The 25,788-nt window shown below is 45.3% G+C and overlaps 1 protein-coding gene across 1 annotated transcript; it reads left to right on the forward strand.

Moving 5' to 3' along the window:
- The first annotated feature begins 1,508 nt into the window (after positions 1-1,508).
- On the forward strand, positions 1,509-25,270 carry ECR1 (E1 C-terminal related 1). The gene is made up of 10 exons (XM_087394916.1): positions 1,509-1,705; positions 1,797-1,960; positions 7,129-7,331; positions 9,548-9,780; positions 9,867-9,929; positions 23,712-23,768; positions 23,904-24,025; positions 24,246-24,363; positions 24,468-24,786; positions 24,978-25,270. Exons 1-9 carry the CDS (start codon positions 1,601-1,603, stop codon positions 24,738-24,740), a joined length of 1,338 nt encoding a protein of 445 aa, XP_087251042.1. The 5' UTR covers positions 1,509-1,600; the 3' UTR covers positions 24,741-24,786; positions 24,978-25,270.
- The last annotated feature ends 518 nt before the right edge of the window (positions 25,271-25,788 follow it).

A 25,788-nucleotide genomic window follows, 5' to 3' on the forward strand; every position in this document is an offset into this window, starting at 1 on the left:
TGGGATAGTTTTCAAATTTTTGCTGCTGTGTGGAAGAACTTTTTTTGGGGGGGGGGGGGGGGAGGGAGAGAGAGAGAGAGAGAGAGAGAGAGAGAGAGAGAGAATAGTATGTCTGACCTATAATCAATTGTTATTGCTTTTCCATAGCTTTCACATTTTGGTCTATTTAGTCCTACTTGCTAATTCGCTTGTTGTGACTCTAGCTTAGTAAGTTTCCCATTCAAATACCTTAGAAGCTACACTCAATTATTTTGCAAATGATCACATTTGAGTATGACATTGCATAAGGCAATTGCTTTTCGGGCTGAGAATTTTAGAAAGTCATACGTAAAGATTGTGAATAATTATCATGGAGTTGCAAATTAAGTACTTACGAATTCTCTTTGAAAAACAATGCAACAAATCTATAATTTTGCCCTAATTTTGCCAATGTGGCTAGCACCAAAAAGTAATGTGTCCTAATCCTTAAGCCCTAATGACATGGTAAAAACTAATTACCTATGTTACATATCATAAGTTTGGTAAAATATGGATTTAATTTGTATAAATAAGTAGCACTTAATGGGAGCGATACTTTACTTGAATTTGATTGGTTGGGCAATGGGTGCTTGGGCAACCAAGATTGGCCTTGGGTAAGAGTTGCAGCTAACTTAGCTTTCAAAGTCACCCAAATTGTTGCTATGGTGTAAAAGGGGCTCCAGCCACCCAATGAAGCATCTTGATTAGTTGTGCCCATGAAGATGGGCGGGTAGTCTTTGCTCTCTAAGGCTGGGTTCACACCACCCTCGCGCCATCCTCCAAAAGATGTTGTGAAGGGCTACTGTCCTAGTTGACCCAATAGGAGGGATGGGCTCGAACATTGATACAAAAGATTTGTATCTAGTCCATGAAGTCCACCCACACTCCATGGCCAACTCCTCCAACTGCTACATGATTGGCCTATTCCATCTCCTCCAACCCCTACACTAATCACACGTTGGTGACATAAATTAGCGACATGATGATCACCGACTAGTGTGGACCACCATATTTGGCAACATCCTCCAATCTGCCTGGGCGGGCAGGTGGTCTCATTAGGGCAGGTTTAGACCACCCGCCCGCCCGTCAAGGAGCAGAGGTGGCTGGCCCCGTGTGTAGTTCACCCCACTCGCATTTAATTGCAACGAAGGTGGATTGGTGTGGTGGATGGTGGATTGCAGATCTTGTGTCAGGCGGATGGGTTCGATTCTAGGTGAAAGGTCCCCACGCCCAAGCGGATGGGCGGCCTCTACATGCCGAGCAAAATTTTTGTGGAGGTTAAGTCGGGGCCCATTGTTCCTATTTGTCTATTTGTGGCGACGGAGACCCTCCCCATTTTCTTTTGCGGGTGGCCGGGGCAGGTGGTGTGAACCTCGAGTGGATCGAGCCGAAAGGAGGTTGAAAGTGCCAAAGTGAAACGTGCCTGCCAAGGTGGCAATCCAAGTGGGCAAGCCTTTTAAATTATTGGCAAATCAAAAGTAAGCGAGAAATTAGAAGAGAGATATATAAGTAGCGTGAGGAACTCCTGAGTATGCTGGAGTAACCACGTTGTGCTCTGAAGGTTGTAGCCTTCCTCCCTGCCATGGAGGATCCAAACTTGCAACTCGAGGGTCGATGGCAAGACCTTGATCGCCTCCTCTTGCGCCCTGGCAACCTCGTAGGTGCCGATTTCGAACCAGGCCCTCAGGTCCTTACCAATCGCTTCTTTTTTACTTCTTCATATTTCTCAGAGAAAGAGCCGTCGAAACAGTCATTAATGGTGGGCTTTTGACTTCCAGCTAAGAGAAGAGTTGCTAAACCAGTGTCGAGTTTTGGTGATCGGGGCCGGAGGTTTGGGGTGTGAGCTACTCAAAGATCTGGCTCTTTCGGGGTTCGCCCACATCGACGTGATCGACATGGATACCATTGATGTTTCAAATCTCAATCGCCAGTTTCTGTTCAGGTTCCATCCTAATAGTTGTTTCTGAGTGTCTATGATTATTAAAGGATGACGGGAATATTCTAAATAATATGTTATCGGTTTAAAGTATCTATAAGCGAAATTTCTTGGTACCAGAAATATAATCATTGTCTGTTCTACTTGTTCTAGCCTTGTCACGTCTTGTTCGATGGATTTTGATTCTTGCATTTACAATTCCGATATGAAAGGCTCGCAGCCCTCACTTCCTTGACTCACTAGGTGAACACCAACCTGAAGATTCATTGGTCAGATGATCGGTCATTTGCTCTCTGAGCTGGTAGGTTCTGTAGTGACCTGCTTGGAAACATGAAAGTAATCTCATCCACGTTTTGTTATGGAGTTGCAAAGCTAACTTGCTTGCTGTCTTTTTGAAACTGAACTCGACTCTAAAATTAAATCGCACTCTACATGTTGCCTAGTTACTTGTGATTTCCTTCCTTAGGATATTTCCATGAATGACGCTTTGATTTGTATCTTAAGATTTCCATTTCTTTCCCCATCTCCTCCCTCTGTTTCTGTGTTCTTATGGTTTCTTACCTTCCTTTACATTAGAAGATATAGAGACTTGGGCTATGTCCGAGATAGAGGAAATGACACTAGTTGGTTTACAACTACCCCCTTCCAAAGAGAAAATCTTCCTTAGTGATCGGCACCTGGGGTAAGACCCCAACACCCTACAACATCATGGGATGGTGAGTCCCAAGGAAATGACATAAATTTGGTTGCAACTACCCCCCTTCCAAAGAGAATTTTCCGTAATTATGAATTGGATTGAATCTTTGGTTTGGACCCCAAACACCCTACATGGGAAGGTGAGCCCTATATGCCAAGAAAGATGTTTCTATGCGGTAAGCCACGTCAGTTTGCAAAGAATTGTCGAAAGAAAAAGGTAGACTAGATGGAGAAAGATGAACAAAAAAGAATTCATCAACGTCACCATAGAGGAGCTCTTCATGGTCAAGCTCACGGAGAGGTGTGATAGATGGAGTGGATGATTGAGGCATTTGGGACTCTAGATTAATGCCTTCTTCACTTTCTCAAGGTCTATTCATCCCCTCCCTAAGGGAGGGCATATAAGTTTGCCTACACAATGGAGGCCGATTATTTTGTCCCGAACAACATATAAAATAAGGCAATGCAATTGTTCTTTGATTGTAGCTCTTGCTTCCAGAGCGATCCATGACATGCATGACCACATTATCTTTTATAATCTCTCTTTCTTTTGCAAGGCCTCTGACTGGGCCATGCACATTGGTCAAGATATTGCTATTCTCCTTTTGGATTTTGAGAATGCTTATGACAGAGTAATTGGGGCTTTCATGAGGGTAGCTTACTCTGTCTTGGATTCTTAGATTCTTGGATTAGAGGGGTCTCATCATTTTATAGATCGTCACAATACAGTTCTTATTAGAGGTGCTAGAGGAGACATATTTCAGACTTCTGGATCCATGCATCACTCGCCCCTCTACTTTACTTGTTTTTGGCCGAGGCAATGAGACATACATTCTCGGGGTGAGGCTCCCCATTAGGTAGGATGATGAGCTGCTGGATAGTGAGCAAGCTGATGATACAGCAGTTTATTTGGATGTCTCCTCACACAATCTTACCTCTTTCGGGTTGGCCTTGGATATTTTTAGTCTTTAGTAAGAGTTCGGCACAAATCGTATGGATTCGTCAGTGGTGAGCCTCCCTTAGATTGGATTTACTTTGATTCAGAGAGGTATCCCAAGAAGTCTGAAAACAGTACCTTGCTTGATTCTGTGGCATCCCAGCTCCTCTAGGACTTCTTGTTATTCTCCTATGAGAGTGGCATATCCCGTCTTTGTGTGATTGATCTTGGATCCAGAGGCCTTGCAAAAAGTGTCTAGACAGTCCATCACCCTTTTGAAATCCTGCTCATTGTTAAGGTTGGTGCATAGTCACAATGAAACGTGTTTCATTGGTAACGAAACATTTCGAAACTTGCAACACATTTCGAAACGTTTCATTACCAATGAAATGTGAGCAAGAGCCATCTATCTTGTGCATCTAGAACAACACTGGATATACCATTGTTGTAATGAGAAAGAACCCCTATTAGCAGTTCCTCCCTTACGTTCATCATGCTGTATAAAAAACCAAACCCTTCCTTTATCCACAGCTTTCAATCTACTTTCCAAAGTCAGCCCAGTAACTTTGACGTCTTGCAGAGTGATAAAAGTAGGGAAAGATTATTAGCTTCGAGTCAGTGAGCCAAGTCATATCCTCTACCAGGGTCAGTAAGATCTAAGAGACAAAAAATAAATCTTTTTATTTACCGTTCTTTCTTTGTCCCTTTTTGGCCCTGGGGTTTGGGCTATTCATCTGAGGTGAAGAAACCTTAGCCTGAGACATTCTTCTCTTACTCTGGACAAGAGTGAAGGCTTTCCCTTGAGCTGAGACATCTTCTCTCCTGCATTAAGGACATCCTGCTCATCTTCAGACTCTTCCTCACTTACCTTGCGTTGGTCATGACATCTTCTCTGTTAATGTCATCTTCAAAGCCCTTAGACCATCCTGCTTCAACCTGAATGTCCATGTCATCATTCTGGTTTTCCTAAATCCACTCTTCAGTTTCTCTGTCAACCAGACCCTCAAAAACATTTTTTGAGAGGATAGAAGAGGGCATCTTTTCCTTACCTTTATCAATAGTTGATTTAGGACTGGAGGAAGTTCCCACTCGAGGAGTGGCCTTCGCTGCAGTGCTGGGAGGCTTGGGTATCCAATTTTTTGTGACTCTAGGTTCCTTGGGGGTAGGGGCAGTGCTAGGCTTAGGCTTAGCTCTCTTCTGGGGGCAGTTTTTAGCAACATAATTAGCCAACCCACAGAGAAAACAAGAATTTGGGAGATTCTTGTAGAGGAGTTGTTACTCTCTGAACACAATACCATTCCTATTGAGAATTACAAGTGTACTTGGTAGCTCTTCTGCAATATCCATCTTAATACAAATCTGAGGATTACCCCTTGGGTTAACAAAAATTTCCTTCTCAACATCTACAACCTCTCCTAGGAAGATAACTAATTGCATAGGGAGAGAGGTAGATCAGGAAGTTCTACCCAGACAGGGGTCACAGTCGACCTTGGAAGATCTGGAGAGAAATCAGGGGACCACCATTCAAGATACAAAGGCTGATGCCTGATGGTCCAAAGGACCATAGTGTAAGGCACTAGCTGCCATACCAGGTTTCTAAAAAAGAAAGACAGAATCCCTTTCTAAGCAATCTTACATTGGTTACCATGAGCCCTTTCCTCACCCAATTTGTCCTTACCTAGCTCTCTATAACTGCTAATGGAGGTCTTGCTTCAGGCAGGTGACCAATTAGAGCATTAGTACTCAGCCACTCAATTGAGTGTGAAAGAAGCCTATCATCGATGATCGCAGTAACATGCGTACGTGCAAGAGGGCTGTTGCTCTTTCTTGGAACACCTTGTGCTCCTCCTGGATTCTCTCCTGCACTCGTCATTGTTCCATCAGCGAAGGCCTGAGGGTTCGCATTTTTGGCCTGAGCTTCAGAAAAGGCTTTGTCCTCCTTCTGTAACTCCTAGATCTCTATGACGCGTCTCCGCAGGTCCTCTTCCTTTGAGAGTGCCATCGATGGGCCCGCTTCTTGTTTGGGTTCCTTCTGTATGCTGCGCAGGAGCTGCTCTGTCACCTGCTCCATCTCCTTCTTGACCTCCACAAGTTCCACTTCCTTCTTGACTTCCACTGCATGCACCTCCTCGACCTCCTTCTTTACCTCCGTTGTTGTTTCTTGGGCTGGGGCTCCCTTTTATCACTCAATGTAGTAATTTGATCACTTTACTAATACACAAGAGGTATAATCCAAGAGAAATAATGAAAAAATCACGCACAATCTTAGATATGAAGTCTTTTATCTATGGTGTATCGGCCTTGGGCATGTTTTGAATGATTGAACATAAGCTAAATCAAAAAGTGGGGAGCTGAATAGCCCATTTCTCTTTTAGTTTCAAAAGAGAGTTTGATTGAGCATGAATGTGCTTTCTAAGTTAGGAATGTAATTTTGCATCTTTGTAGGAAGCAGTACATAAGTGTAAGGGGTTCATTTAGTTTTTTATGTTTTAATAAATCATTCCTTCCGTAAATTCTTTCATTCCTACATGAGAGAGAGAGAGAGAGAGAGAGAGAGAGAGAGAGAGAGAGAGAGAGATTGTAACCCTGTTTTTTAGAGATTTTGTTTCTTGATTTACTTGTTTATTTTTGGAGGTATATATGATATTTTTGCTTAGTCACCTTCTTCCTTGCTTCTTTATTTCTTGTTTTCTTTCTCTTTTCTTTATTTGACGTATTTTAGTAAGCATTGGGTTTGCCCAAGAGACTTTGCCAGTCTTTAGAAACTGAGTATAACTGCTTGTGCTTGGGCAATAATGACAACATAAGTGTTGCTTTGCTGGCTAAGTATGTCTTCCTTTTGTTTTTCAAAATTTTTTTGTTTTTTTCTTCTCTTTCGTTTTTTCTTTTATTTTCTGTGTAGACTTTGGACTTTAGAACAACAAAAGCTCTAAATTTGTACGATTGAATATTTTCTAGTCTTACAAATGTATATACGTTCCTAAATTGGAGCTACTCTCCTACTCTCCCCCTTGGTCGATGCTTCACCATGAATGCAAAGCTCATCCTTGCATTGAAGTCTCTTGCAAGGGTCACAGTGTCCCGTTTACGATAATCTTTGAAGTCTCTGCCCAACTTGAGGAAGGGTTTATGCATGTGTAAATATAGAATTTCGGGCTTGTGAAATAATGTGCATTTCGCATTCCCTTTTTTAATTTATAGCAACATGTACTGGATGTTTGGATCTTCTTTTATCATTGCTACTGTCCTTTCCATTCCTTTCCTTATGTAGAATTCATTCTCCCGTCCTCTTTCATGTGTTTGGGGCTTTGTGGGACCTATGCCATAATGTTGATCATGAGGTCTTGAGTCCCTATGTGCTGGAGCCTGGGAGGGGTATGTCAATGTTGGGAGAGACTAGGGTGATTTAATAATGTAATAGCCATATTTCTCTTTGAAAGGATGTGCTGAAACGGAGGCTGTCACATTTTTGTTACAAAGTTGGAGCTTAAGTTGCCTTTTTATCATTGACTAGTCTTAAAATTTTAGCTCTTCACTGCAGGATGCAAGATGTTGGGAAGCCAAAGGCTGAAGTTGCTGCAGAGAGAGTAATGCAACGTGTGAGAGGGGTTAAGGTTGTGCCACATTTTGGACGTATTGAGGAGAAAGAGGATGCCTTCTATCAGCAATTTCAAATTATTGCTCTTGGTCTGGACTCATTGGAGGCACGGAGCTACATCAATTCTGTTGTGTGCGGCTTCCTTGGTAATTTGGAAAATATCAATTGGATACAGTGGTTTAAAGATAACAACAGTGCTCAAAACTTGGTGGTCCCGTGCTTGCTTTTTTCATGTTATGGTTTGGATTTTTCCTTGGTGTCTTTATAAGCACTCCGCTCAAATCTCGCCCCCCCCCCTTTTTTAAAAATCCCCCGCTCTCCCTTCTCTCTCTCTCTCTCTCTCTCTCTCTCTCTCTCTCTCTCTCTCTGTGCCCTCCTCTTTCTCCCCTCTCATAGTGTGAAGTTGTTAGAGGCAGATAGGATGCTGAACTAAGGAAATACAAGACAAATCACCACTTTTAGTGAAGAATTCGCATAAAAATTTCCAGAATTACTATTCATAAGCATCAAATATAGACTCCAGGTATCAAATCTAGACTTCAGGTTCATGTCGTTGTTGCTTAGTTGCTTGTGAGTAAGACAATCTACTGGCTTTAACTACCTCTGAGGTATCTATGTGGGTCCACTGAAAGTGGTCATGCGATGAAAATGTGTGCGCATCACTAATCTTTGTGCATTGCCTCTTTCAATTATGCCAGTGGCAATCTTCTCCCACATTGTATCTACTCATGGATCCCTCTTGCAACTTGATATCTGTGTGGGTCCACTGAAAGTGGTCATGCAATGAAAACGTGTTGCGCATCACTAATCTTTGTGCATTCCCTCTTCCAATAATGCCAGTGACAATCGTCTCCCACATTGTATCTACTCATGGATCCCTTTTGCAGCTTGATATCATGCTTTCAACAGAAGCAACGGCATTCAAACTTGGCTCTATGCCATAAGAAGTAGCTCTTGCACTTTATTGCCAGACTCTGTATTTTAGCCTCGAAGAAGAATCCATGAACACTAAGAAGATGCATGGCATCCATGTCCATGCCCAGTCATCTGTTAGTGGACTCAATGTGGCAGCATTCTCTGCTGTCCATGGTTCTCAGATTAGGCTAGGTGCTGACATGGAAGCTGGATCTGATGACTTGGCACCATGCTGATGTGCTGATGTACCAGATCCATGGGCTGATGTGGCTCGGACCACATATACATTGGAGTCTGGACAGTCAAGTGCTTGTGTGACGCCTGATGACATGGCAGGTTGACCATGCATGCAGTGAGCCACATGGCAGGTTGGCATATGGCCCGTTGATTCAGCCCTTCTCCTGGATGGTTTAACTAGAGGGCCCGTTCACCTCTTTCAGTCTCTCTCCATGGCCTATATGAGGTGGGGTTCTCAGTGCTCACTCCCCTCGCCATTACTTCCAGCACGTCATTCTCTGTCCATTGGAGAGTAGAAGCATGGTGTCCAGATTTGGAGCACATTGTCCATCAGATCTCCCATTACAAGAGGGTACCTAGAGACTACTAACATTCAAAGCGTGGCTACTTGAAATTGTATTGAGGTGGAGCTTCTATTTCAGCTTTCTTGGGCAGTATCTATACTTTGTCTTTATATGTTGTGTGTGTGTGTAAACCATTCTTGAGTTTAAGATTGCTTGTGCTGTTGTGCTCAGGTGTATGGTGATTTCTCTTACAGTTAATTCTCTCTGTCTAATCGCATTATTCCTCACACAGATCAAGTAAGAAATGTACCTGTATTTTATAATGATAATGTAGTTCATGATGTGGTTTTCCCTGTCTTGTGGCATCATCCCCTAAGGCTGATGTAAATGGCAAGCCTCAGGCTTCGTGGGTACTGTTTTGTGTGCTCTTTCTTTGTTTACTTGCAATTCACAGGCTGCCAGGCCTTGCACAATGGGAAGAAGTTGTCTCATTATCTCAGCCATGGCGGCATGCTCATAGTTTCCCGTTGAGCTATAAAGCAGGGTTGGGAAGGGTGCACCTCTAGTTTAACCCTTATTGGGCACAAGTAAACGCTGGTAGACAAGTGCCCAGGTAACTGCTCAGAGCAGTGAAGCTGACTGTCTAGGGGAATTTTGTTATGTCTGCATGTTTGGATTAATAGCCGGTGAAAATAAGATGTTATGTCTCTTTGTTGCTAGCTTGAGGCTTTTTCCCGCATGTGCTTGGGAAGACTACACTTAATCTGCTGTCATGATCAGTTTTGAGCAACAATGTCCAATTGTCGATTGTACATTGATGTTTACCTGCCTCCTCAACCCACCCATCCATTGTGTGTATTTGTAATTATTTCTTTCTATTACAAGTGGTGACAAGTGTGACTTGGTTTCTTACATGTAATGACCAGAATACAACACAGATGGATCACCTAAGTTTTCCACAATCATTCCAATGGTAGATGGTGGTACAGAAGGGTTTAAAGGGCATGCCCGGGTGATTATACCTGGAATGACACCATGCTTCCATTGTACACTGTGGTTATTTCCACCACAAGTCACATACCCATTGTGTACACTGGCTGAGACTCCTCGCTCTCCTGCACATTGCATCGAGTATGTCCACCTTATCCTGTGGGGCCAGGTAAGCAATTGTGACATTCATTGATTTAGTGAGGTAACGGCCTTCCTGAATAAAGTACAATTGATGGTTGAACTCTGTTTTTCCAGGACCGCTCAGACCAGTCCTTTGATGCGGACAATCCTGAGCACATGAAATGGGTGTACGATCAGGTACCTAGTCTTTTGTTTTGCAATAAACTTAAGTCTTAAAGGAAGCAGTGTACACATTTAGGCCCCCATCTCTTTATTTGTCTCTTTTGTTAACAATCCTGAGCACATGAAATGGGTCTACGATCAGATAACTTCTCTTTTTTTGCAATAGGCAAGGAAGCAGTGTACATACTCAGGTATTTAGGTCCCAGTCCCTGTATTGTCTCTTTTTCTTTTTTTTTTAAATTACAGAACACACATGCTAGTTGTAAACTCAAAATTTGCTGTTAAAGCATGACCCCTTCTGAAAAGAGAAATTATCGTCTTTCAGTTCTTTCTAATATTCAACAGTGGATTGAGTGAAGAGCTGGGCCTATGTCCTATAGGAATGTGGCCAAATAACTATCGTATATTTGGTCTAGTGAGTAATTAGAGTTATATTGATAGTATGCGGAAGGAGTGAGTGATGAGGGTGATAGGATATTTGGGGATAGGGCTAGATGAAAAGAGAGATGCGAGTGCTCGGCTCTTGACACAATTGGGTGGACTGTGAGGCTCTACATTTGAAAGGCAAAAGCATGAGACCTTTTGACATAATCCACTACGTTAGGATCATGCCCATGATGGCTACATGTGTCTTGCTCTTATCGTACCATCTTTGCAAGCAATTGTGTATGACCAGTTCGTGGGCTGTACACGTCCAACAGATGTTTCCCAAATGCTTGAGTGTGGTCTGCTCATTTGTATTCTCAGATATTTGATGAAACGTGTGCATAATATATGCTTGTAGGATCCTAGAAGTCCAAGAGTTCTCTGTGTTGTTACTTGGCATTGAAATCTGCGAGCATCAAGATCAGCCTCTATTGCCGATATGTTGTAATGTCATCATATATTGCCAAGGAGAGTGATATCGTTGCTTTACCCATAGAAACTCAGATGTCTTGGAGGGAAACAACATGCTGCATTATACATGTCTCTGCATCTCCATCTTTTGGATTGACAACCACGTGCATCCATGTATTGTAGGTAAGCCCCTATTGGTTTGGAGGTGTCTCTGTGTAGACGATGATGTTCATGTTATATTCTGAAAGCTGCTGGGTGCGGAATAGGCCCCTCCGTTTGTGTTCCACTAAAGTTATGTTATATTTCAACTTTCAAGTTTCTCTTCTCTCCGCCAGTCCTCTGAAAGTTAAAACAGAAAAAATAAATAATGCAGGGCCTCTATTGCCTGGTAAAAAAAGAGGCATCCAAGGCCCAGCTCTAATGTGCTTTGATCAGAAGGCTTCTACTGCCTCCTACAACATTGCCAGCTCCATGAGTCAAAACTTGTATGATCCTATCTGATCACTTGTTCGTTCTTTGTCTTGATGCCCTTGTTTGGTCTCAAAGTGCCAAGTATTGGCTAAGTGCGCTGTGCAATGAGGTGTAGACTATAACTTTAAGACGTCAAGGCCAAATGCAGGCTTTGGGGAAGAGTTGCACTACATATAGTGCCATATTTTGGGGGGTAGACTTTCATCAGGTTAGTAGATGTTTCAGGCAGACTAAGGTGCCTCTACTTTTAGATGCACAGCTCGAAACAGCCTTGAGAGCTGTTTTTTTGTCCACATAAATGCCTTATCCTGTGATGAAGCTGTATCTCTTGTGGCAAACTATTGAGGTCATTCAACTGATGGATATTTACATAGATCCGTAGAACAGTTTTATTTCTTTGACCATTGAGAAGGGGGATGCTCGAAACATTATCAGGATACTAAGCAGTTCTTTTAAATCTGGTAGGATGCTGCCCATTTGGTTTACAAAAAGTTCCAGTTACATTGTAAGAAGAGGATCCCTTCACTACTATTGGTCTCACATGCCTCATGTCCATATTTGGAGGAGGGCAGAGGTCTCCAATCCACTTGCCCTTCGCCCCGCCCTAGCATTTATGACATGCAGGCCTGCCTTGTGTTCCTCCATCTGCATGTTATGTCCACGTGTGGGCATAACATGGCTAGTATTAACCTATGGTCTCATGTTCTAACCTTAGGAGAGTTAGGATGCATGGTGGTCTTAGGATTGAGACAGGTAAGACTCCCTGCATCTATATAAGTGAGAGCCATTACTCACTTGGGTCATTCTTGGAGTGGGGCAATAGCTAGCTAGGTTGAGAGCCCCTCCAGTCCGTGTCTCCGTAAAGACATCTGTGTGCAGATGGGGCTGCTTGGTATGGGAGGCGTACTGGGATGGTTGGAGGTTGCCTGACCTCTAGCTCAGTGGTGATACTTAGGGATCTACAGTTGGGTGGTGACGCACTTGCCTACACAACATGTGTCCCTGTGATACTTAGGGATCTACAGTTGGGTGGTGACGCACTAGCCTACACAACATGTGTCCCTGTGTTTGTATGCTGGCGATTGTTGAGCTTGTAGGTTAGCATGGAGATAGAGGAGATCCTAGAACCTCTAGGTTAGTAGCCTCACTTGTTTGCTTGATTCCGACGATTGCATGTGTGTGATTGTGTGCTAGAGGTAGATTTCATAGAATTCGTGGATGCTTGAATTCATTGTATATTGTGTTGAGATCTTGCAGTACGAGTTATATTCGAATGCACTTTCTAGGGATTGTGGAGAGAAGCCATTCATGGTCTGGTATGGCATGGATATCTGAGGGGGGTGTGGGGTGTGAGGGGGGGGGGGGGATTAGACATTATGTGAGAGGTGGATGGATCAAGAGGGGCTATTGAGTGGTCTTGAGGCCCGGGTAGTCACCAGTAGGTAGGTGAGCAAAGGTGGAGCCATCCCGATATGTGGTGGAACTACCTGGTTCCCGCTTGCGAGTGTACCTTTATGTTGATTTAGTCCTTGATGTTCTCCGGGGCTGCACCTTTCTGCTTTTCTTCTTTTTCTTTGAGCTTCTCCACTTTGCCTTTGTTCTTATCTGTATCCCTAGCCATGAGGGGGATTATAATTGAGGATGAAGTGTTTATTTGGGGGGGGGGGGGGGGAGTCAACTTATCTAGACTGAGGATCTCAACTCACCGTTAGAAAATGTGGCTGTACTGGGCAGGGCTGTGAGGATCTCAACTCCCCGTTGGGAAATGTGGCTGTACTGTGAGGATCTCAACTCACCGTTGGGAATTGTGGTTGACGGCTTATCTGGACTGTGAGGATTTCAACTCACTGTTGGGAAATGTGGTGGTACTGGGCAGGGCTGTGAAACAACGGGAGAGGTATGGAGAAGTGGCTGGCTGGAGCAGAGGCAGTTGTTGAGAGAGGGTTGGTGAGGGCAGAGAGTAGAGCGGGGTAATGTGGGAGAGGCAATGGGGGCGGTAAGCAGGTACTAGTGGAGCAGAGGGACAGGTCGCAGCCGGGAAAGAGCAGAGGGACAGGTCACAGCCGGGAAGCAGCAGAGGCCCAGGCTGAAACTGAACTGACATGGTGCTAGAGCAGGGTACTAGAGCAGGTAGACGAGGCGAAGCAAGTGTGCGAAATACTGGGGCAGCAATGGCAGTGTGCTGGAGGAAGGTAACGAGCAGAAAGCAGCAATGCGGGATGCTTGAGAAGGAAGGCAGAGGTTTGGCTCAGAGCAATGCAGCAATGGCAGCGATCTTTGTACAATCAAGAACCAGTGCAATTCGGCTAGAGCAGGCGGGGTGTGGTGGAGCGGGGCTTGGGAGGGAGGTGGGGCTTGGGGGGGGAGAGAGAGAGAGAGAGAGAGAGAGAGAGAGAGAGAGAGAGAGAAAAGAAAGAAAGAAAGATATATTAACATCCTCGGGAGACCTCATAGGCCTATGGGACAAACACACACCAAAAGGTGAACACCAAAACATCAGTTATAGACTGAGAGTCTCTTGTGAGTGTATATAGCACTCACAAAGTTATTATAGGTTAACAACAGTCTACTACAGTCTACTACCAACTATAATCGGCCTGCATTACATCAAGACTGAGAGTCTTTAGGCTTGGATTTGAAGTCTCTTATAAGTGCTTTTCCATCTCTGTAAACAGCCCATTTCCTTCCTTTCGAGCATCCTTCACTTTAGCCAATTCAGTGGCCTGAGTTGGGGTAAGCTCCTCTGCTATCCATATTTTAGTGCCTTTCAGTTTATTGGTTTGCTTAAGAATCTTGCTTCTTTTCATCTTGTTCTGGAAGCATACTTTGGCTTGTGTCCCCTCCTGTAAGACAACTATTACATCTTCAGCATCCCATTCTAGTTGTGGGGTTCTTTCCATGATATTTTCCAGTGTTTCCTTTCGAGCTCCTTCAAACCAGCCCTCTAGTAGCCCCCCTATTCGTACGAGTCATGTATTAGCCACCCTCTTTTCCTGTTCTTGTACTTCTTCATACACATCCGATGTGTTAACTTTAGTGTCCAGAGTTGCTGTAATATCCTGTTTTACTGATTGGAGTTGACTTGTGACCAGGTCCTGGACTTTAGTCACCATCTGTGGTGTGGGTGCTGCTGTATTGTGTATCTGCAGTACCTCATGAATAATTTCCTGTTTTCCTTGTGCTTCCCATGCATCTGTTTTCCTCTCTAAAGCTGCAAGTCTGAGCTTGAGCTCACGGATTTCCTGCTGTAAGTAATAAATATGCTCTTGTGGGTCTATCATGCTTACCATTCTCTTCTGCTGTAGATAGTTCTTTGCATATGGGGACGGCGTCTTTGCAAACACATAGGGGGGAGGCGAGGGGAGAGCTGCAACGTAGGAATATAGTGCTTTTGTCGGGGTCGAGACAAGTGTCTTGATCTTGGGGAAGGCCACAGGTGTCTTGGGATCCCCATCCATAGTGGCCTGCATATATTCAGGCGCCCCTTGCTGTAACTAACCCCCAGGGTTGGGTTTTGGGGCTCAGCCCAAACCCTGGGGTTATGTGTCCCTTGCTGAGGCGGGCGGTGACTTCTGGTGGCGGCCATTGCTGGTTGCTGTTGTGGCGGCTGCTGCTGTGAGGGAGGCTGAGGCGGGGAGACTGAGCGGGTGAGGGAGGCTGAGGCGGAGAGGCTGAGCAGAGGGGCTAGTAGGAGAGGCTGAGCGGAGGGGTTAGCGGGAGAGAGAGGCTGAGGGAGGGGCTAGCGGGAGGGAGGGAGAGAGAGAGAGAGAGAGAGAGAGAGAGAGGGAGGGCTAGCGGGAGGGGCTGAGCGGAGGGGCTAGCGGGAGAGGCTTAGCGGAGGGGCTAGCAGGAGAGAGAGGCTGAGGGAGGGGCTAGAGAGAGAGAGAGAGAGAGAGAGAGAGAGAGAGAGAGAGAGCTGAGGGAGGGGCGAGAGAAAGAAAGAAAGTGTATTATTGTCCACTAAAGGCCAAAATGGGCCCATGGGACATCAAGAACTCTGCGTACAAGATAGCACAAAATCAACGTGCCACAAAGAAGAGGCATCGTCGAATATCATCTAAGTGCTACGCAATACAATGCAAGTGAAAGTACATAATGTCAAATCCGAGCCTAAATACAAAGTAAGCTAGATGCAAGGAAACCGCCCCTGGGTGCAAAATGGGGGGATGAGTACAATATGTCAATGCAAAGATACAAGTCCATGTATCACGGAGTCTGAGAACCAAAATAATACTGGAAATCCTGTCCATCGACTCTGCCTCCTGCTATGAGAGTACAAATCTGAGCAAAAGTGAGGTGAGCGGCTGGTAGGGCGAGATCTCCATGAGTAAGTCTCCTCCGAAAAGCTGCCATCATCCTGGATCGTCTGGAGATGAAGCGGCGAGTACGTCCCCTATGTAACAAGATCCTGCGGCGTCTACAAACCATCTCATATGTACATCCACAGGGTGGAGGCATGTGTCCTGTGTGAGCTCTGACCTCCTCGTGCTCCTCCTGATACCTGTCATCTGGTATAGCGTGTGTCTGAGCTCTATCGGGCTGGGCTCTATCACGCTCCGGTCTGTGCTGATGGTCTCTGAGGTAGTCTCGTCGAAGCATAGTGGCCTCCCTGACATAAAGAGCTAGGCAATGCTGATCCTCATAATCCATCACTCATGAGAGAGGTCCAAAGCCATCCGTGAAGAGACAGTGGAATCTCCCTCTGATCTCATAATATAGCGGGCATCTGCAAATGAAGTGCTCCTCTGACTCCACCTCTCCCATGGTGCAACAAGGGCAGATCCTGGTCTCTCGGCCTAGACGCCGTCCATCCTCCATGCGTCGCATCCTACCAGCCTCTATCTCGAGCTGATGCGAAGAGACTCTAAGCTGGCCAAGGGCAATCCTCAGTGAGTGGGACATGTGGATACCTGTGTAGCCTGGTGGAATGACAAATCCATCCTCTGAGATCCGAAGGAAGTGGTCACGATATGTGGCCATCTTCGTCGGAAGCTGCGTGGGATAAATCCAAGTGCGGTACGTATGAAGCTGCAGCAAGTCTGCTCTCGTGACCTGACTAAGCTCGTGGCGAGTCAACTCGAGATGAGGGGCATCTATGCTGTATCGGAAGGGAGGCAGTCTATCCATGTCTAGTCCAAGAGATGTGAGCCACCTAGTGAGTCTGAAGTACCAGCAGTATCGGGCCCCAGATCGTGCCAACTCCAAAGAAGATGCAAGTGCTAACCATGGCAACCGAGCTCTGCCTGCTGCTGAGTCTCCAAACTCCCTAACCCTGTGCAAATACATGACCGACTGAAACGCTGTATCCAATGCAAGGGGAGTAGCTCCAAACTCTGCTAGCATGATCTCGTGCGGAACTGTAGCCTTGGCCCTAATGAGCCGAGAGAACATGATGATCTGTAACCTCTCTACTCGTCTCCAATCTGCAGCGCCAAGGTCTCCTGCCCAGAAAGGAGCTGCATACATCGCAGCTGGTCTCACCAATGTGTCAAATAGCAGGGATTTCGTATCGGGATGCTGAAAGTGGGACTGAAAACACTGACGCTCAAGATGAGCCAACGAAGCATACCCTTTACTAATCCTATCTCGTGCTGCATATGTCATGGTAAAGATCGGTCCCCTGAAAACTGCCCCCAAATAAGTGTACTCTCTAACAAGCTCAATGGGCTGTCCGTCATAAGTGAAGCAAAACTCATCCGTGCTGTAGATACGATCAGAGGTGTTGAAAACCATAACCTTGGTCTTGCCAAGGTTTACGGTCAATCCCCTGTCCTGGCAAAACCTGTGGAGTGCCTCAATATGTGCCTGGAGGCCCTGAGCAGTAGAGGAAATGAGAACCACATCGTCCGCATACAGGAGGATAGGAATGGAGGATCCTGAGAGAGTAGAGCCCACACCGCCTGTCATCTGTACGAACATCTCTAGCTCATCAATATATAGTCCAAAGAGAGTAGGAGAGAGCGGGCAACCCTGCTTTACCCCAATCGTGCTGCATACCTCCTCTGAGAGCCCCTCACGTGTCCGAACCCGACCAGTGACCCTCTCATACAAAGCCATGATAGCCCACTGTGTTTCTCCACTGAAGCCCATCTCGCGAATCCTCTGAAACAATCTGAATCGCGGAACTGTATCAAATGCCTTCCTGAAGTCCACGAAGCAACAATAAAGCCGTTGCCTTCGTGACTTCGCCTCCTCTACTAGTGCCCTGAGTGTGAGAATGTGGTCAAGCGTCGAATGATCCCTGCGAAATCCAGCCTGTCCTCTGGCTCTGAGTCCTATCGTCTCGGCATGGTCATTTATACGGCTTTCCAAAACTGATGCATAGATCTTGGCCATAATGTGGCCAATCATGATGGTCCTGTGATTCGACGGCTCCATAGGGTCCCCCGACTTGTGGATAGGTACTATGGTATTGCCTAACCAGGACTGTGGTAGGTCTGTACAAACAGACTCATTGAAGAGACGGGAGAGAACAAAAGCTAAGGTATCAATCCCATGGATTACATACTCCGCTTGCAATCCATCATGATCCTTAGCTCTCCCGTTCTTCAATCGGTGGACTGCTGCACGGACACTCTCCGGTGTGAAGAGACTAGATGAAGCTGGCCTAGGAGAGAGAGAGAGAGAGAGAGAGAGAGAGAGAGAGAGAGAGAGGACAGTTTTTAAAAGTCTTCAAAAGACCAAAGTGTCTATCAGACTAAAAGAGCCTGATACAATGAGATGAGGGAGGCTGAGGGAGGGGCGAGAGAGAGAGAGCGAGAGAGAGAGAGAGAGAGGCTGAGGGAGGGGCTAGCAGGAGAGAGAGGCTGAGGGAGGGGTGAGAGAGAGAGAGAGAGAGAGAGAGAGAGAGAGAGAGAGAGAGAGAGAGAGAGAGGACAGTTTTTAAAAGTCTTCAAAAGACCAAAGTGTCTATCAGACTAAAAGAGCCTGATACAATGAGATGAGGGGTGAACCTCTAAGCGGGCATCAGTACCCATAACGAATACCAAAAAAAAAAAAACACCCATAATCATCATGATACCAATACATAGAGAGCACTTTCTCAACTCAACGAGAGGATGGGGGCTGATGGCATTGTGATGACCATCTTTGTGATGTCAAGCTTGAGAGGGGGTCAACGATGTGCGAGGCTGCTGTAGCGGCATGGAATTTGTGATGGCGCTGATGGCTGCCGATATGTGTGGTCTGCTAGCTACAGCCTAGAGAGAGAAAATAAATAATTTATTAAAAGCATTTGGAAGACCAAAGGGTCTATGAGACTAAAAAGAAACTAATACAATAAGCTAAGGGTGGAGCCACTAAGCGTGCATCAACACCTATGAGGAAAACCCTTTGGTGTCGATACATAGAGAGAGAACTCTCTGGGCCCTCGAAGTAGGAGCTAGTAGGGGCATCAACTCTAGGAGGTGGGACTCTAGGAGGTGGGCATCGATGCGCGAGGCTGATATGGTGGCTTATAACCTATGATAGGTCGTTGGCAACTATTGACATGTGTGGTCTGCTGTGGTCTCTTGGCTATAGCCCTACGGGCGAACAAGTACCACCGTCACTCATGTAGGCTGGGCCTGCGGTCCGATGTGCATGGAGAGGCCACCTAGTGTGATCTGTGCTTCAGTGCGCCAACGAGTCTGCCATGTCTGTAGCACTCTGGTGTGGCTCCTTGACGCTGCCGTCTCCGTGGGTCTCCTCGAAACCGCCATCTCCGTGGGTCCTATTGGTCGGTGCTGTTTGGCTGGAAAACTTAGTGATCATACTCTGAGTGGGGTCTGGCTGTGTGTCCTGATCACCCTCCTTGTGTTGGACAGCCTCATGGATGAAGGCTGTCAAGTAGCTCTGGTTTGGGTAGGATGGGAAACTAGATAGGGATCGAAGACCATCTCTAAAAAGGTTGTGATATCGACCTCTGATTTCTTAGTACACAAGACATTTGAATGCAAAATGCTCCTCTAACTCGATCTTCCGAGACTCACGCAGCGGAATTCTTTGGATATGCCCTCCGCCTGATCACTCTCCAGGTCATAGAATGCAGTATTCTACAGCTGCAGCTAAAACACCCTCTTCATACACGCAGGTATACCGCAAAGGAGGTCTATATTGACCTATCATTGGTCACCATGAGCAGATTTTTAATTTACAGCAAGAGGTTCCAGAGTTAAAAATGCAGTTGGCAGCTCTGACAGCTAAACTTCAGGCTTTTTAATTGGCCTAGCAAGCATGCAATCATAGATGAAGTCATGAAAGCATGTAAGGCTTCTCCTCCCACTCCTGAACTAGTCTCCACAGTTAAAGATTTCATTTAGACTGAAGTGCAAACGTTTAAGAAGAAGTCACTGTGGAGGTTGAGATAAAGGCAAAGAAAACCAATATCCAAGAAGAGCTTAAGGAACACGAAGCCAGATGCGAAAATGCATTGAAGATTCGAATAAGAGGACTCCCAGAAAATTGACGGGCCACATGTACAGATTGCCATTAGCGTTCTATCTATGACCTCATGCCAGTACATCCCCATCCACCATCAGGCCCATCATGATCTCCTCTTTTGTTGCCTCCCACTTATGTATTTGATGCATCTGACTAGACTTGGCATTGGATCTAATTTGATACGATGATGATGTTATGACTATGTAGTACTTAGTATTTAGCATGGGTGATGATGCTCATTTAGTAGCCCCACCCTTTCAGCATATTGTATCAGGTTTCTCACACTCTCATAGACCCATCGGTCTTCTGAAGACTTTAATAAACACTCTCCCCCCCCCCCCCCCGCCCCCCTCTCTCTCTCTCTCTCTCTCTCACACACACACACACACACACACACACACACACACACACACACACACAGATGGTTTGAGAACCTGGGACTCCATATAGATAGGCTACATCCTTCTAGTATAGTGTTGAGGCAGCCCCATCTATCCCGCTCACCTATCACGAGGTGAACCATGTCATCCGAGAGGGTCTCTTGCAGTTACACACATTCACGACTTGGTTGGCACCTCGTGAGCTTCCTGTGAAGCTCAAGCTTCTACAGGGACCACTGCCTACGGATTCCAGCGAAGGGCTTCATCGACCCACCAAGGTACACACGGATCCGAGTCTCATCACACCGGCTCCGTATTGAGAAAGAGAGAAAGTCTACTAACATCCATGGAATACCAACAAGTCTATAGGACAGCACAAAACCCTCTTAGTACATCAGTTTGGGGAGGGCACGTGGCAGCTCCCAAAGAGTGCAAAAGCAACTTTATTTATTTGGAGTACCTACATAGTATTCTAATAAAGCATAATCGGCCATATATCAGTTTAAGACTGAGAGTCTTTTGGTTTAGATTTAAATTCTCCATGCCTTCAGGGTATACTGCCCCTTTCCCATCTTTCCTCGCAGCCTTTACTTTGGCTAATGCCCTTTAAATTACTTGATTTGAGTGTGATGACAGCATGTCCTCTGGAATGTTTGATATTAGTTGCTCTATCTTCATCATCATTGTCCTGATCATTAGCCTTCCATTCAATGTTGGGCATACCTGCTTTTGACATGTTCTAAGGTTTCCCTCTTTGTACCCTAGCGATGGCTCTGTGTCTAACAAGGGCCACGGTAACCCTTGTCCTGAACATGGATGGGATGTCCTCAAGCATTATGTCCATCCTCTGCAGAGTGTGTTGCGTTGTTGGCTCTGGATCTCTATCTCGCCGATCACCCATGATCTAGTGGTTTGTGTGATCTAGCTGAAAGAACTCCGTAATCATACTCTGAGATGACTTTGTTTATGTATCATGTCCTTGTCTTTATGGTCTGAGTAAGCGCTCTGTGCCTAACTGCCTCATGGATGAAGGTGGCTTGGCATCTCTGATGTGGATAGGAGAGGAATCGAGAGACAATCGGAAGCCATCTTGGAAGAGACAGTGATAGCGGCCTCAGATGATAGATCTCATAGTATACAGGGCATCTGAAGATGAAGTGCTCCTCTGACTCAATCCTCTGTCGATCACATAGAGTGCAGATGTGCCTCTCCCTAGTTACCCCTCTGGTCGCCCACTCTCAGTGCGGAGTTCATGTGGTGAAACACATAACTACCGTACTTGCTATGACATGTATAAGTATTTGATGACCTGAAATGCTGCATCAAGCTGCAGCGAGCGAAGATGACCCAAACTCAGCTTGAATGATCTATGGGGGATTGACGGCTTACTATGTATCATCCGTGATTACATGAGCACCTGGAGTCACTCTACTTAGCCCAATCTGCATCCCAGTGATCTGGCCCCCAACAAGGGCTGCCATACATGTTTGTTGGCCAGACGAAGGAGTTGAAAAGAAGAGCCTTGGTCCAAGGGTCTTGAAAGTGTGAGTGGAAGCACTGTCCCTCCAGCCGAGCTAACGAAGCATATGCCCTACTAAGACGGCTTGCATCGCTAGTCTTATGGTGCAAATAGGGCCAGATAAGAGAACTCGTAAATAAGGGTATGATGAAACAATCTCCACCATGAAAAGTGAACTGCTCTCTATGCATAGCTGCTTGGGATGTATTGAAGATCATAAACTTGGTCTTACCAAGGTTGACCCTCAAATCTTGCGACTCACAAAACGACTGTAACGCATCTAAGTGTCTCTGGAGGCCCTCTGCAGAAGAAGATAATAACACCCGTGTATAACGGGATTTGAATCAAGGAACCAGCGAGAGAGCATCCAGCCTCCCCTAGTGTCTCCATAAATGTCTTGAGCTTGTCTCTGTAGAGGCCAAACATAGTCGGTGATGTTAGAAATGACCCAACAGAGGGTACGCACAGCGGAAGACTGATAGTAATGCCGAGGAGCTCACACAGTGTGCATGGGGTGTGGAATCACAAACTTCTTTACTTAATGTGCATCACATAGATGTGCAGACTTATCAATAGACAATGAACCAGCCAGATATAGAAGACACCAAAATAATATATTTCCGTCCAAAGCTATGGACACAATACAAAAGAGATAGATCCAGAGTCCCACCAATGGTGTGGTCCTCTGATCTTACCACAGGTACTTCTCCTATCTGCTGGCTATCTCTAGACTCGAGCCCGTGTGCTCCACCTCGAGCATAAGTAGACTTTCCGTCTAGATCCCTTCCACCTTGCTGTCGTTGCACCAGCCTAGGTGGGCAGCACTCTGAGCTAGGTCTGCAGCTCTACAGCCCACTTGAATCCTCCTGGATAGAGACCCACAGGTGAGTGCTGTTCTGCTGCTCCTTCTGCTCCCTGAACTGCTGCTCCAAGTGATAATCAAATGAGGGCTGGAGGCCCTCCTTTTATAGGCCCCAAGGGGGCTGACAAAAACCGACCAGCCTGCAGCAAACTGGCCGACCAGTCTGTGGCTGGTCCAGCCCTATAAGGGCTGACAACCCGGGGCCTTTTGGGCCCACTCTTCTAGGGCCTTGGCCCTCCAATCAAGGCAAGGGACCAGCCTATATAAAGTCAGGTCCCTGCCTTATGGCAGCCTCTTTTGCTGCTCCAATAGGCTTTATCCAGCCCTGTACTGCTCTGTACAGTTGCGTGCCACCTGTCCTGGGTCTGCACACCCTCCGTACTGCTCCGTACAGTTGCGCCACCTGTCCCGGGTCTTCTCTAGGTGTGCTGCCCACATGACAGCCATGATGCTGTCCATGTGGCAGCCCCTTTCTCTCTTTTTCTGTGGGGTACTGCCCTAGGTCTCCCTCCCCCATGCTCTCCTCATATGGGGGCTTACAGATGGGGAGGTGACCATTCCAACAGGTGATAGTGGGCACCCTTGTTTGACCCCAATGGTGTTCATGCAGCTTCTGTTTGGACCCTGCTTGAAACCCTGTCGTAGATGTCATAAGAGTCCATTTGATCTCCTGGTCATAACCCAGCTCCTGTAGTTGTCTAATAAGACGTGCCCTCTGTATTGTGTGCAGAAATCTACCAAGCAACAATAGATCCTCTGCCTCCGTGCCCTGGCCTCCTCAATGACATTCCTGAGTGTGACTATGTGATCCACGGTCCCGTGGTCACGTCGAAAGCCAGCCTGCCCCTCTGTCCTAAGTCCTGCATCTCTGTGGATCGGCTGACCCCTGTGTCAAGTATGGATGCATATATCTTAGACATGGCATGTCTGATCCTGATGGTCCTGTAGTTTTCGGGTTCATGAGGTCCCCTGCTTGTAAATGGGTGCGATGGTATTACGAGTCAAGGTGTGTCTTGACAGAGATGCATTTGGTATGAAATAGAGGACCTTGAAACAAAGTCTAAATATAAATGCTGTAATCATGTGCACTATTTGTGAAGATCCAGACAGATGTTCTTGGGTTTTCCTTACATTTCTCAATTTACTCAGCTTCCCTTATGATTCTTTCCATGTATGCAGCTGGGGAATTTGGGGTATCAAATCTTTAACTTATAGGTGCTTGGTTGGGATGTATACTACAATAGGAATTAGCTCCTGGAATGAAAGCAATAATGAGGGCAATGCTGATTCAAAGAATTATTTTGCAGGCATTAAAAAGGGCTGAGCAGTTCAACATTAGTGGTGTTACTTACTCTTTGACCCAGGTTTGTGACTGTTTTATAGAAAATTTGCCATTGGTATTACACTTGTTTTTGTCTTTGTAATGAATAAAGGAGCTTTCGGGGTGTGATTTGCTGCTTGTGCTCAATTCAAATGTGTTGAATTTGAGGGGTTTGCAGGGAGTTGTGAAGAATATTATTCCTGCAATAGCATCAACCAATGCGATTATAGCTGCTGCTTGTGCCCTTGAGGCTGTAAAACTCGCAACAACTTGCTCAAGAAGTATGGATAACTACATGATGTAAGTCACATCTGAGCTGCTTTCCAAAGTCTGTAGAATTATGAAGTCTATATTTGCATGCCTTGGTGATGCTTTGCATCCTGTATACACTTTGCACTTGGCGACATGTTGCTCTAGCCTAATAGTGAACCTAGATTGGTGAAGTTTGCTTTGCCTTTACCTAACATGCAGAGTTCTTACTTTTTAAGCATGATTTCTGATTGCCTTTTCTGAAATACAGGTATGTGGGAACAGAGGGAGTGTATACACACACATTAAGCCATGAAAAAGATTCCAATTGCCTTGTGTGCAGCCCTGGGGTTCCTATGGATGTGGACACTTCCATCAAGTTGCAGAAGGTTTGTTTTAATCCTAACTTGATCTGAGAAGTTCAACCTGAATAATGCCACACTCATCCATTGCATGTTTCATTGACACACATGTATGTCCTACTTTTCCCCAGTTCATAGAATTGCTTGTGGAGGATCCACGATTCAAAGAAAAGTTATCAAAGCCAAGCATATCCTTTCAAAATAGGAATCTTTACATGCAAGCCCCACCCGTACTGGAGGAGATGACTCGTCCTTATCTCAATCAACCCCTCTTTGACTTGATGGATAATGCTGGAGGTGTACTCAACGTAAATGACAAAAAACTAACTGGAGCATTGAGGATTCACATTGTATTTCGAAGTCTTAATGAGGCTATAGACATGGATATGGCTGGTGGAGGTTGATCTTCAAAATTAAGCATGCACATTTTTGTATCGCACCAAGTTACAGGTAAAGTTCCTTCTATGCCTTAAGATCCAACACATAGGAATACTAGCATTTCCTTCTTCTGTTTGGTGTTTTTTTTTTTGGGCAGGGGGGTGTGGTTCTAGGACAAGCTCAAGCTTTTTACATTTAACATGAATGTGTCATTGCTCATGCTGAAAACATAGTTTTGTGCCTATGTTTGTGCATCTTTATAGACACCACGGGAGTCTCAACATAATTCAAAACTGAGGAGCATAGAATAGTATGTGCCTTGGTGGGCTTCAGATGATACTTCTGGTTTTGTAATGATTATAGAAAACACTTAGATAGGGATTGATTCAAATAAAGCTGGTGTAAAGAAGAGTTCTGCAGAAACTTTAAAGATCATTGAATCGTATAATATTTCTTGCAGTGCAAAGCATTACATATATATTTCATTATGGCGGCTTTATTGAATTGCTTATATAATTCTCTCCTTTAATTGATGGAATGTAATATTTTATGACCTCTTATGTGTCTTGAGATTTCTCCCAATGGTTGTTGCATCTGCTCATCAAGTGCGACTACCTTGAATTATGGGCATTGAGCTATTAACATTCATTGTTGCTGTTGGGGGGTGTTCACACGCTTAAGTGGAAGGAACTGTGTGACTGCGCTATTTTAGTCATCCTTGATTATAAGTGGAAGATCTTTTCAATTGTCCATTATTCATGACAATGATTTGCTTAAGCAAGGAGGTAATGCATGTAGTCTTTGGTGCGTTAGAGACGTGTAGAGTTTCTTCTAGTGATATTTGCAAAAAACATAAGTGTATCCAACCTAGTGTCTTTGATAATAGATAGTATACAAAGCACAAAGTAATTAGAATCAGATTGGTGCTTTAAAAAGAAAGTTTAGCCGTCACAAGAAATTTGTCTGGTAGAAACAGAAACGTTTTGCCCCTTTGCTGAGCAACGTTTAGAAACTATATGATGCAATAGAATTTTTACACTTAGGTGTAGGTTTTGTAGCTGAAAGGTGCAGCTC

Source organism: Dipteris shenzhenensis, chromosome 2 (genome assembly GCF_047967505.1).
Source record: "Dipteris shenzhenensis isolate YYH24624 ecotype China chromosome 2, Dip_SZ_1.0, whole genome shotgun sequence".
In the NCBI taxonomy this organism is placed as follows: Eukaryota; Viridiplantae; Streptophyta; class Polypodiopsida; order Gleicheniales; family Dipteridaceae; genus Dipteris; species Dipteris shenzhenensis.

Excerpts from the sequence above, each read along its gene's own strand:
- ECR1 (XM_087394916.1), top strand. The coding sequence starts at position 1,601 with ATGGAGGATCCAAACTTGCAACTCGAGGGTCGATGGCAAGACCTTGAT. Across the intron at positions 1,706-1,796 it reads ATTTCGAACCAGGCCCTCAG|CTAAGAGAAGAGTTGCTAAA; the intron begins GTCCTTACCAAT and ends TTTGACTTCCAG. Across the intron at positions 9,930-23,711 it reads TGAAATGGGTGTACGATCAG|GCATTAAAAAGGGCTGAGCA; the intron begins GTACCTAGTCTT and ends ATTATTTTGCAG.